The following is a 12,451-nucleotide window of genomic DNA, read 5'->3' on the forward strand; positions in this document are numbered from 1 at the left end:
GCACTGTGGTCTAAACCACTGAGCCTCTTGGACTTGCTGATCAGAAGGTCAGCAGTTTGAATCCCCGTGACGGGGTGAGCTCCCGTTGCTTGGTCCCAGGTCCTGTCAACCTAGCAGTTCAAAAGTACATCAAAGTGCAAGTAGATAAATAGGTACCACTCTGCTGGGAAGGTAAATGGCATTTCTGTGTGTGCTCTGGTTTCGTTGTTCCATTGCACCAGAAGCAGAAGCGGTTAGTCCTGCTGGCGACATGACCCGGAAAGCTGTCTGTGGAAAAACACCAGCTCCTTCGGCCTGTAAAGAGAGATGAGCGCCGCAACCCCAGAGTCATCTGCGACTAGACATAACTGTCAGGGTGTTGGGAGAAAACACCTTGGGGTGCCTGCAGCCCCCATTCCTCTGGACGTACTCCAGTGAGTGTAACTCTGGAAAAGGCACCCCCTTCTTCTCCAGGGCTCTCCCAGTGACCTACACCAGCTGGTGTAAGCACACTATCCTTCTGGCTCAACACAGCAAGAAGTTAGAGACATTGTGGTTCTAAACTACAAATTTATTTACAGAATATACAGACAAGCAATCATGGTGCTCTCTCTCTCAGCTCTGAGAGCAGAAGAATCCACAGCGTAAAAGTGAAAGTACAATTTTACAGTCTCATACTGGAAGAAAGATAAGCCTGTCTTCCCTTCTTAAGCTCCTCAAACAAACCATACAATGCAGTTTCGGGTCCTTTACCTTTACCTTTTAGCCTAGGATTTCCTCTGCCTGGCACAGCCCTGCAGCCTGTACTTTAATCCATATCCCAATTAATCAAAACCCTGCCATTTATTCATTGTTATGGTTTGTGGGGACCCTCCCACCCAAATCTACGCATTTCGTAAGCAGAGGCGTTATTTCTGGGCATGCACACACAGCAAAACCTGGGAGAATACACTTCCGGGTTTGCCACATTCGCAACCCGAAAATTACGTTACCTGAAGGTAACATAACCTGAGGTTGCACTGTATTGAACCAGCAGTCACAGAACAATACCACCTCTCTCTCTCTCTCCCCCCCCCCAAAGCAGGAGCAAAGGCAGGGCAGAAACCACCATTGCCCTTGCTGGAGACGAACAGCTTTGCTTTCAGTCATTTTGGTCTTCACTTTCCCTTTTTCTGGTAGTCACCCCAGTCCCCCTTCCAACAGGATGGATTCTGTTGATACCAAGTGACAGCCTTTAAAAGCTCCTGGGAGTAACTAAGCTTCCTCTTTTCTGGAAGAAATGGGTCTTCTGTGCCCAGCATTATTGAAAATAGACACCCCCCCCCCAAAAAAAACCCCTTCATTACAACCATCCTTGGTTCTGTACCAAAGCTGGTTCTTTGTTGTTCTCACATTCTGCTTTAATAGGACCACAAACCTGGCCTCTTCCTGACCTTCCTTGCTCTCAAGGAGACCCCAACCGCATTCACTGGACAAGAATGGTTGCGTTGCTCTTTGGCATGGTCAAGGGACTCTTGGGACCAGTGTTCAAAGGTGCTGGGCAGGCTGTAGTTCCGGCTCAACTGGGAGCATTGAGAGGTCTTCAATGGCTCTTTCCCCTGAGGAACCTTTAATGAATTCCTTGGCAGTGGCTCCAGGAGATGTGCCTGATCTCCCATGTTGGTCTGTGGGATGCAGTATTCAACCTCTGAGGGCTCTGTTTCTGAGATTGCATAAGAACCGAGAGAAGGAAAGGATCCCCTGGGTAGTTTGGAACTGCTTGAGAAATCCTCTCTGTCTGAGTCAACCTGCAAGGGAAGAGAAAATATGAGAGGAGGGACTCTGGGGATGCAACTCCTAATAGAGTTCCTGGGCATTTGGGCCCACCTGAACCCTGGACCAAATTAAAGTCATGTCCAGGTCCAGAGTTCTCTAAGAAAGGATACCAATTGGCCTAAAAGCAGGAATCTCCCCTGCACCTCAGTCCCATCCTTTAGGGCTAGCTTTCTAGTTCCACGGGCTACTGGAGAACTTGCCATAACAAAGTCCATAAGAGAACGGGTGGAATTGCCCATTTTGAATTGACAAAAGTATGTCATTTCCATTCTCCAGCACTCAGTTATTATTTGAGATTCCAGGTTAAATCAATGATAAAGTTTGTATTTTGGGAAGAGTCCAGAACACCTGGTGATTGGAGAGTGCAATCCTGTTGGGGGCACTGGGGAAAACATGCACTGAGGGCAGAGGGCTGAATCCTCCATTTACTAGCTGGTGAGAGGAGGGTTCAATTCAGCTCACTTTAACTGTGCATGCATGATCCCCCTGATGGGAACAGGATCTTTGCACAAGCTGCCTGCCACAATCAATTTCAAAAGTCTTTTGTTCAAGAGGTTTGGGTCACTGGCCTGTTTTTGTTTTCTTTCATACAAATAATTGTTATTAGTTTTAATGTAAATACAAGAGCAACATAAATTTCAGTAACTTGTCCAGTGATGCAATCTTATTAAGTTTCATATACAGTACACAGTTCACAAGCAATACATTTATTTATGGATTGTCAAGTCAAGTAGCCTCTCCACAGAGATTCTTATGTTGTGGATGGAATAAAAGCATATTCTGTCTCATTTTATAAAGGATCAGAATGGAAGCCCAGTCTGGCCAAAGGTGTCTGTTTTTGAAGTTCCTTTAATTGCCCTTCTATGGCTAAGTAAGGAGTTCTGATAGAGCCACGTTCCAAAAGTTATTTACCCAGATTCCAAATGGGGATTTCTATAGCTTGTTTCCAGTATTGAGCTATTATAAACTGGGCTGCTGAGTTTAATGATAGCAAGGCAAGAACTGAATTGGGTGGAAGCGATTGCTGCGTAATTTTGGAAATAATGTGAAACACCTTTTCCCAAAAGGAGTATACCAACGTGCAACTCCACCATCATGAAAATGAGCCTCTCTCTCTGCAGCCTTTCCAGCATAAGGGAGAGATGCTGATGTTTATTTTGGCTGGATGTGATGGGAGTCCAGGGCCAGCAAAAGGTAATTTTAAGAGAAGCTTCCTGCAGACGAGCAGAGATGGTTCGTAGGGACAGGTTGTGCCAAATTGATTGCCATTTATTATCGGGTCCCTAGCCTATTTGAAATTTGTTTGTTGTTGCCTTTGCTGTCTTTTATATATATATATAAAATAACAGATTAAAACTTTAATAATAATTTTGTGAGTAATAAACAGAAGAAATACCAACAACCTCAGATATGCTGATGACACAACCTTGATGGCAGAAAGTGAGGAGGAATTAAAGAACCTTTTAATGAGGAAGAAAGAGGAGAGCGTAAAATAGGGTCTGAAGCTCAACATCAAAAAAACCTAAGATCATGGCCACTGGTCCCATCACCTCCTGGCAAATAGAAGGGGAAGAAATGGAGGCAGTGAGAGATTTTACTTTCTTGGGCTCCATGACCACTGCAGATGGTGACAGCAGTCACGAAATTAAAAGACGCCTGCTTCTTGGGAGAAAAGCAATGACAAACCTAGACAGCATCTTAAAAAGCAGAGACATCGCCTTGCCAACAAAGGTCCGTATAGTTAAAGCTATGGTTTTCCCAGTAGTGATGTATGGAAGTGAGAGCTGGACCATAACATGTTGGTACCTTTTAGACATTATTATGCTTATTGATTTAAAAAGGGATATGTAAATGCTTACAGAGTACATTGTAAATTATTACTTAAGATGAAGTCCGTCCCTTGCAGAAACTGTACCAGTGAAATGGGAATAACACAGACGAGGACGCCTGAGAGACTTTCACACCTCATTGCATTGGACTTTCTGCACATTGAACATTGCACTTTTTGAGCTTTATCTGTCTGTTCAGAGACATATGCATATGTATTATGTATTCCATCCCTTCCGGTTGCATATATATATGATTTAGTGCTTTCACGGTTTTTGTTATTTCTATACATCCGGACCATAAAGAAGGCTGATCGCCGAAGAATTGATGCTTTTGAATTCTGGTGCTGGAGGGGACTCTTGAGAGTCCCATGGACTGCAAGAAGATCAAACCTATCCATTCTGAAGGAAATCAGCCCTGAGTGCTCACTGGAAGGACAGATCCTGAAGCTGAGGCTCCAATACTTTGGCCACCTCATGAGAAGAGAAGACTCCCTGGATAAGACCCTGATGTTGGGAAAGATGGAGGGCACAAGGAGAAAGGGACGACAGAGGATGAGATGGTTGGACAGTGTTTTCGAAGCCACCAACATGAGTCTGACCAAACTGCGAGAGGCAATGGAAGACAGGAGCGCCTGGCGTGCTCTGGTTCATGGGGTCACGAAGAGTCGGACACAACTAAACGATTGAACAACAACAACAAGTAATAAATGCCTCCCTAATGTATCAGATGGGCGAGGGACAAATACGTTGTTGTTGTTGCTGCTGCTGCTATTGTTGTTATATACCAATTACCCCAGGCATCCCCAAACTGTGGCCCTCCAGATGTTTTGGACTACAATTCCCATCTTCCTCGACCACTGGTCCTATAGCTAGGGATCATTGGAGTTGTAGGCCAAAACATCTGGAGGGCCACAGTTTGGGGATGCCTGAATTACCCCATCATTGCTTTGCACACCGATCATCTCACCTCATCATCACCATCTTCTGGTTTGCTCCTTTTTGAGTTCTGGAATGTAAGAGTACTATACCCCTTCTTTTGCATCACAGAGTGAATACCTGTGGAGAGAACATGAAAGACAATATTGAGTTCATGGCACTGACCAATCTCTTCCTCTCAGGATGAGCAAAAGAAATGTAGAAGTATATTTAGCAGGAAGCCCCCATCTCAGGTGAGATGGGAAGAAGATCAATAGAGATGGTCCTACCTCTTCTAAGCCTTTTAAATATGATCTTCCAGCACATCCAATTCGCCATCGCCATCACCATTATCACCAGAATAACTATGATGGAAGGGATAAGCCATGGACTCCAACTCAGGAGTCCAAACTGTCCACCTGCAATGAGCAAAAAGAGTCTCTCTAAACATACTCTAATAATAGCCAGAGTGAATCTCAGAGAATTGTAGAGTTGGAAGGTACATCTAGAGTCATCTAGTCCAACCCCCTGCAATGCAGCGCTCTTTTGCCCAAGGTGGGGCTTGAACCCATGATCCCGAGATTCAGAGTCTCATTCTCAAGCTCAGCTGAGAGCAGTAGTATAAATAACAAGAGATGAACAAGCGTTGCTAATCTTTCCCATTTGAAATACAATGATTTGGGCTGTGAATGCCCTGTCATCAATTTCTTTCCTGCCCTGAATCAATTTCTTAAGCTAGGAATGGGAGGATATGGGGGGGGGGCAGCAGCAATTCACAGGATCAGGGCAGTCTTCAAGGAGTGCTGTGTTTGCTCCAATTCTGCTCACAAACATGTGAAGAGCAGCATTTATTAAAACAAACACATCTCCTCAAATCCCTCATGTGAAGGGACAGTCACAAGAACCTCCACCACAAAGGACCTCCTCTGGACAATGAAGGAAAGGATATATTGCTCACCTTCATAACTTTGGCAGATTTTGAGCAAGTCAAATGAGGCTCTCTTTTGGTCAACAGGATTGCTGACCACGCAGGTGAATTTGGAGTCAAAAGACCTGTTCCAGTAGAAGACACGGAGCTCCCTGCCATTGTCAGAAACCTGGAACTGATTCACAGCCTTTCCTAAGCCCCTGTGAGGAACCCCTGTTTCCCAGGAGACCTTGAGCTCTTTCCTTCCAGGTGTGTGGCATTGCAAGGTTACATTACATCCACCTGGAGTCTTGGATTCCACATGGTGGTCTATCTGTGGTGTTGGCACCAACTCTGTGGAACAGAAATGAAAACAGAATAAGCTTTCACCCCACCCCTACCAATGCCTGTGTAGCAAAATGGTGCTGATCCTATTCCATGAGCCAAACACTGAAAGCAAAAACTTACCATAAACAGTGAGGCTGAAACGCTGTTCTTGAAACTGTGCCTTAGTAAACCAAATGCGAGTATTGTAGATTCCACCATCATCCAACTCCAGGTCTTTGAGCCTTAGTGTTGTCCCTTCCACCAAGTCTAGCCGTTGTCCAAACCGGTCAGGGGGACTTCGGTACGCCCATTTCCCATGTCTGAATTCCCCCAGCCAATAGTCTATGCCATGCCTTTGGGGCCGAAAGTCCCATTCAATTTTCTCCACTGTTATTCCTAGAGATACATTGGCAGGAAACAAAACTGATCCTCCCAGGATTCCCTTCACCTGATGGGTTGGATTCCCCACTGCATGGCTTAAAGTTTCTAATGAGGGGAGGGTGGTGGGGGAAGAGATACAAAAAAAAAAAGGGAAAAAAGAAGGTGAAAATTAGTACCATTAACATTTTAAACTCCTTATCCATCCTCCTTCATAAGGTCCACAGAGCAGGTTACAATAATTTAAAGTTCAGCATTAAAAAGTAATAGGAAGGGTCCTAAAATGATATTGCAGGTGTCAATGGTAGGGGAAAGGGATGAATCTTCGGCATATAATGGAAACTCTTCAATGAAGGTGATGGGTGCACCTCTGTGGGGAGAGACACCTACAGTTTAGCAGCCAGCCACAAAGAAGGTTTTCTCCTGGGCTGACACTCCCCCCAAATGTTTGAGGGAGGTGAAACTACCAAGAGGGCCCCTTCTGCTGGTTTTAACAGCTGAGATGGTCTACGGGGAAGGAAGTAGTCTCCCGGGTATTTGGGACCTAAATCAAAGGATGTTTACCATTTCCAAGATTAATCTGAACTGTTGCTGAGTTGTACATTGACCCACTTGAACTGCTCACTCTCTAGTTAAACTAGGCATCCCCAACCTTCGGCCCTCCAGATGTTTTGGACTACAATTCCCATCATCCCTGACCACTGGTCCTGTTAGCTAGGGATCATGGGAGTTGTAGGCCAAAACATCTGGAGGGCCGCAGGTTGGGGATACCTGAGTTAAACATTTATTACATTCTCCTAGCTGTCCTAACAATGTGGTCCTTTCCTGTAGGAGAAGGGCATTGTTACAAGTACAAAGGAGGTACATAATTCCAAGCAAAGAGCAGTGGAGGAGGAGAAAGAGTGTGAGAGCTCAGGGTGCTTCTATGTGGTCTAGCAATGCACACCTGCTGTACTCCTGCCTGTGTGCCTGTCAAAGGTTTCTGTGAAGATTAGGTGTTTGATTCTCACCAACATCAGCAACCTTTCGGAGTCCTGCAAAACCCTTGCAAAGAAGAGAAACAGTTGCAAATGTGCAGCAACACTTCCCGGCAGTGGAGACTGTTCCCTGAGGGTGAGTGGGGCACTGCCTGCTTCAGGCTGTTCTTAGCCAGTCCCCACCGGTCTTCTTTTTTCATATTCAAACAGCCCTGGCGCTGCCTCCTCCTTAGTATCTGTGTTATTCTTGTAGCACTAAGTATCTCAGGCAGAAACAGAACTAGAATGAGTTAGCTCTACCTATCATTGACTCTGGCGCCCCCTACCGTTGGGCACTCTAACTGCCGCCTTCATCTTATGTGCAGATTGTCCTACAAACTGAGCTCAATAATAAAGATCACTGTGGCATTGCCCCACTCTCACGGGAAACTGGCTTCTAGTGACCAACAGTGATTGTTTTCTTTAAAAAAATGTTTAGGGCTACTCTCATTTTCCTATTCATATTGAGATAAGGCCCGCAATGAGGCCAAACTTAGATTCACAAAATGTTTAGGGGCATGCGTAACCCTGCATCCACACAGGAAAAAAAAATACTGGTAACCAATAAAGCAGGTTCTCCCCTTAAGGAGAGCATGGGTTGCGGAAGGGTTAACAAGACATCCCCTGGTTTGTTGGGCGGGTCAGTTTGGATGGCCACTGGGTGTTTTGTTGCTGGGGAAAATGTTATGTTGCAATTTATTTGATTGACAGCCACAGCCTATATATACTGAGCAAGCAGCTTGCGGTTTCACTTTTGGTGCTTGCAACGGATCTCCCTCCCTCCCTATATTTAGGGGTTTTGTTTGCGCATGACGTTGCTGTGCCTGTCATGGGGTCGTCCATTACTTGCGTGTTGAGGTACCAAGACTTCCCACCAGTAACTCACACTTCACACAGAATTTAAGTTTAAGGTTTTTTGGCGTTAATTTTGGCCACAACTTTATTTAAATACAACTGAAGTGAGTGGTTGCTTAGGCATTGGTTCCCCAGCCATCTGTTCCCCGCCTGGGACAGATCGGACTCCCCTAGCGTACTGGGGAAGCCAGGATAAGTAAGCACCCTCTGAGAGGCCGCCAAGCCCTTGACCTCTCTCCCAGATGCTCCCCGAGGCTCATGCACCAGGGGTATGGACCAACATGTGGAGCCCCAGGATTCCTTTAACGCAATACCCCTAAAGGCAGCAGAAATTTTGAGTGGCAAGCCCAGCCAAATCTGTACCCCTCCACCATCCAATTTGAACCAATGCCTAACCGCAACCTTACAAGTTGTGACATTTTGCTATGTAGTAGGCAAAAACCACAAGGCACCAGCCAATCAGCCGAGTGGCAAAATTCCTACATGACAGGCACAGCAACATCATACACAAACAAAACCCCTAAATATAGGGAGGGAGGGCGGGAGATCCGTTGCAAGCACCAAAAGTGAAACCGCAAGCTGCTTGCTCAGTATATATAGGCTGTGGCTGTCAAACAAATAATTGCAACATAACATTCTCCCCAGCAACAATACACCCAGTGGCCATCCAAACTGACCCGCCCAACAAACCAGGGAATGTCTTGTTAACCCTTCCACAACCCATGCTCTCCTTAAGGGGAGAACCTGCTTTCTCTCTTGATTGGAATTGATTGATATGCATCTGTTCCTCAATGAACTGAGCCGAAAGTGGCTCACAGCAAACTTTCAAAACATCAAAATACAGAGCATTGGAAATACAAATGTACAAAATACAGAATAAATTGAAATAAACAATTTGGCAAACACAGAATAAATTCAATATTGCCCCCCACACACGCACACAAATTGAAACTTAAGTACATAGATACAAAGCATCACAAAAGTTAATGGACAATGAAGTTTCTGGCCCTAGTCTTCCTACACTCCAGGCAGCCTGGCTTAAATGCAGTTCAGAGGGGAGGGGAATATGGCATACAGCTGGCTCCCATATCCTACTGCAGAGGAGTCCGGCAGCTGCAAGAGGCAAATGTCAGGGAAGACAATGATGGTCAGTCTGTTCCCCAGCCTCCTGGAAACACCAGCTGCTGGCGCAGATCTTACTCTTTAGGACAAAGCAATGTGGGACTTACCCAGAAAGTACAGCAACATTCTGAAGAGGAAACGTCTGCAATAAAAAGCCATGCTTGCTTCTCTACGGAAGTGTAACGCTGGGTGTGGTTTGTAGGGGAGGAGTAGAATTGTTCTCTTTGCAAAGACTGGGTAATAACAAAAGTCTTGTGACAAATCTGGGCAGAGCCAAAGCAATGAAAAATGCAAGTAGCTTTTGCAGACTGAGGAAACTCTTACAAATTTAACAACAACAAAAAGCATTATAATTGCCCAGATGTTTATTTACTTGAAAGAAGTTCAAAGAAGCAAAACTCACATGTAACTAAACCCCAAAGGAATGTTCATTTGCCCCCAAACTCCAAAGGTATGAAATTAACTCCAGAGGGGAAATCAGGAACATCAGAACATCAGATCCTGTCAGTGGCTCATCTAGCCCAGTGATGGGCAACCTTTTGATCTTGGTGCGTCAAAATTCACCCAAAAACTGAGCATAACTCGGGTGGTGTGTCACTTCGAGAGAAAAAACCATAATTTCACGATATTTATAGTTTAAATAACAAATATGTATGAATGTAATATATAACTGTATTTAATAAACCAAAAACTAATTATTTAACCAAACCAAACCAAAAAACCCTTATTTATCACAAAGTGCCCAGAGTTGTTGAGCTTTTTTGGGGGGAGCTGCTGACCAAAGTTTTGGAGGGTTTTTTGGGGGGGGTGCAAAAGTTGCTTTGCTTTTTGGGGGGGAATGCCCCAAAGCTGCTGCGCTTTTTTTGGGGGGGGGGGAAGAGAACAGAAATAAATGATGAATAATATACATTCGCTGAAACTTACACGCAGCACCGACATAGTCTGCGAACATAGTAACGAACGCTGTTACACCCAATCATAGTCTGCCAAAGAGCCAGAAAAACAGCACAGAAAGGGTTAAAAAACCAATCTCTGGCTACCAGCAACAACAACAACCAAGGATCCGGGTTTTAACAGCGGAGACAAGCTGTAGCGGAGACAAGCTGTAGGAGAAGCGGAAGAACAAATGGGGGGGGACAACAACAACAGTGCGAATGGGCCGATGGGGCGCGTGCCAGCAGTGAGGGCTCTGCGTGTCACGTCTGACACGCGTGTCATAGGTTTGCCATCACTGATCTAGCCTGACATCCTGTTCTTCTCACAGTGGCCAGCCAGACCTGAGCACAAGAATGCTCTATCCTTCTGTGGTTTCCAGCACCTGGTATTCAGAAGCATTGCTGCCTCCAGCCGTGGAGGCAGAGGGGAGCCATCCTGCCTAGTATCCCTCACAGCCTTCTCCTCCACAAATGTATCTCATCCTCTTTTCAAGCCATCCCGGATGATGGTCATCACTGCCTCTTGTAGGAAGATGCCTCTTCCATGGGTGGTGGGATCGTGGTAGTTAAGAATATAGATCAGCACATAGATACTTGGGTGTGTGATGAACCATGGGGTGAACGAAGGTAGTGGATGTTGCTCATTGCCTAAATGCCCTAGCAGACAGTGCTGGGGAGGAGTCAGTGAGCACAGTGCATGTTGGCACCAGTGACATGGGGAAATGAAGTGTAGAGGGTCTGGAAGTCCGTCAGGGCCAAACGGACAAGCAGAGCAGTGTGGTCTCCGTGTGTGGATGACATGATAGTGTTTGGAGAAGGAGTTTGGGTTTGTTCTGCACTGGGGAACATTCTGGGGCAACCTGGGCCTGCGCAAAAGGGATGGGCTCCACTTAAACAAGGACTGTTTTATTTTAAAATAAAAAAGGTGACAGAGCAGCTTTAATTTTTTTGTGGCAATTTAAATGTGGGTGGCTGAGAATGAGGGAGCGTAAGTGCAGGGGCACCATATAGCCATTCAGAGAGAATTTAGGCAGGAATAACCAGCAGCACAAATATAAGATTGGGGGGGGGCACCTGGCTTGCCAGTAGTACAAGTGAAAGAGATCTAGGGGTCTTAGGAGATCACAAGCTTAACAGGAGTCAACAATGTGATGCAGCAGCAAAATAAAATAAAAAGCTAATGCTATTCTAGGTTGCATCAACAGAAGTCTAGTGTCCAGTTCAAGGGAAGGAATAGTCCCACTCTATTCTGCCTTGGTTAGACCACACTTGGAATACTGTGTCCAGACCTAGACAACACAATTTAAGAAGGAAATTAATAAGCTAGAACATGTGCAGAGGAGGGCAACTAAGATGATCAAGGGCAGGCATCCCCAAACTCGGCCCTCCAGATGCTTTGGCATTACAACTCCCACCATCCCTAGCTAACAGGTCAGGGATGATGGGAATTGGAGGACCGAGTATGGGGATGCCTGATCAAGGGTCTGGAAATCAAGCCTTATGAGGAACGGCTGAGATAGTTGGGTACAACACTGTGCTTGATCTCAGGCTGGGGCTGGGAGAGTCTGTCGGTTCCCAAGGTGGAACCAGTGGTGCAATAAGCCAAGTGGTTGAGCCAGAGCCTGACTCTGGCAGCTCTAAAGATGAGGCCAGTGCTGCACACTAGAGTGACTGACAGGGAGCCTGGACAGGACAAGGGGAACCCTCCCCACTAAGACCTCTCATTGAGCTCCCCAGGGTCTGTCCCAGTCTAACTGGTCCCTCTGGGGGATCCTGCATGGGCAACTCCTCCCTGTCACCAGCCTCATCTGTCTAGCGCCCCAATCCCCCTGACCCACCAAGGTGGTTTGGGCCAGAATGTGAATGCAGTGGTGGAAAGGAGGAGAAAGTCTGGTGGGGTGAGGGCTCTTGTCAGTGGAATGTGAGCCCTCAGGAGGTACCAAACTACATTGACCCTGAGATTCCAGTGGTGGTGGGGAGCTTTTAGGCAGGGGGGCTATTCTCCAGTTGACCCCAGCAATGTCAGTTACTTTCCTCTGCATGACAAAGCAAACATGCATTCTGGTTTTCTTACCCAGGGACTTACACCCAGGGAAGAGAATGTGGGAATGTTCAGGGAGGCAGGAGAGGATATATTGTTTATTAATATCCTTCCTAACTTGCACTAGCAAGTTCTATAACTTAGCAGACTTTTACATTCCCCTTTTAAACGCACAGCAGGTAGCTGGTGGCAGGCTTGTTTAACCTCTCAATATTAGATTCCTGGTACGTTCCCTTATATCCCTCTTAAAAGAATAAACACGCCACAATCTTGTGTAAAGTATATAAAATAAGTTTACTCAAATCATCAGTTCACAGTTGGATCCCTGAAGG

The 12,451-nt window shown here is 45.8% G+C and overlaps 2 protein-coding genes across 4 annotated transcripts in view; both read right to left on the reverse strand.

The window, feature by feature from the left end:
* The window catches only part of LOC148683219 (uncharacterized), a 104,609-nt gene that overhangs the window by 34,259 nt on the left and 57,899 nt on the right, over positions 1 to 12,451 (reverse strand).
* LOC118078660 (SLAM family member 5) lies at positions 533 to 9,389 on the reverse strand. Of its 3 annotated transcripts, none has more exons than XM_088659598.1 (6): positions 9,251 to 9,389; positions 5,914 to 6,258; positions 5,497 to 5,799; positions 4,829 to 4,957; positions 4,591 to 4,679; positions 533 to 1,766 (listed from the first exon to the last, which is right to left on the reverse strand). In XM_088659598.1, exons 1-6 carry the CDS (start codon positions 9,300 to 9,302, stop codon positions 1,380 to 1,382), a joined length of 1,305 nt encoding a protein of 434 aa, XP_088515724.1. In that variant the 5' UTR covers positions 9,303 to 9,389; the 3' UTR covers positions 533 to 1,379. The 3 variants fall into 3 exon arrangements, with proteins under 3 accessions (XP_088515724.1, XP_088515726.1, XP_088515725.1); XM_088659600.1 differs by lacking the exon at positions 9,251 to 9,389 and adding an exon at positions 7,097 to 7,672; XM_088659599.1 differs by lacking the exon at positions 4,829 to 4,957.

The sequence above is a fragment of the Zootoca vivipara genome, chromosome 16 (assembly GCF_965207765.1).
Source record: "Zootoca vivipara chromosome 16, rZooViv2.hap1.1, whole genome shotgun sequence".
NCBI classification, from domain to species: Eukaryota; Metazoa; Chordata; class Lepidosauria; order Squamata; family Lacertidae; genus Zootoca; species Zootoca vivipara.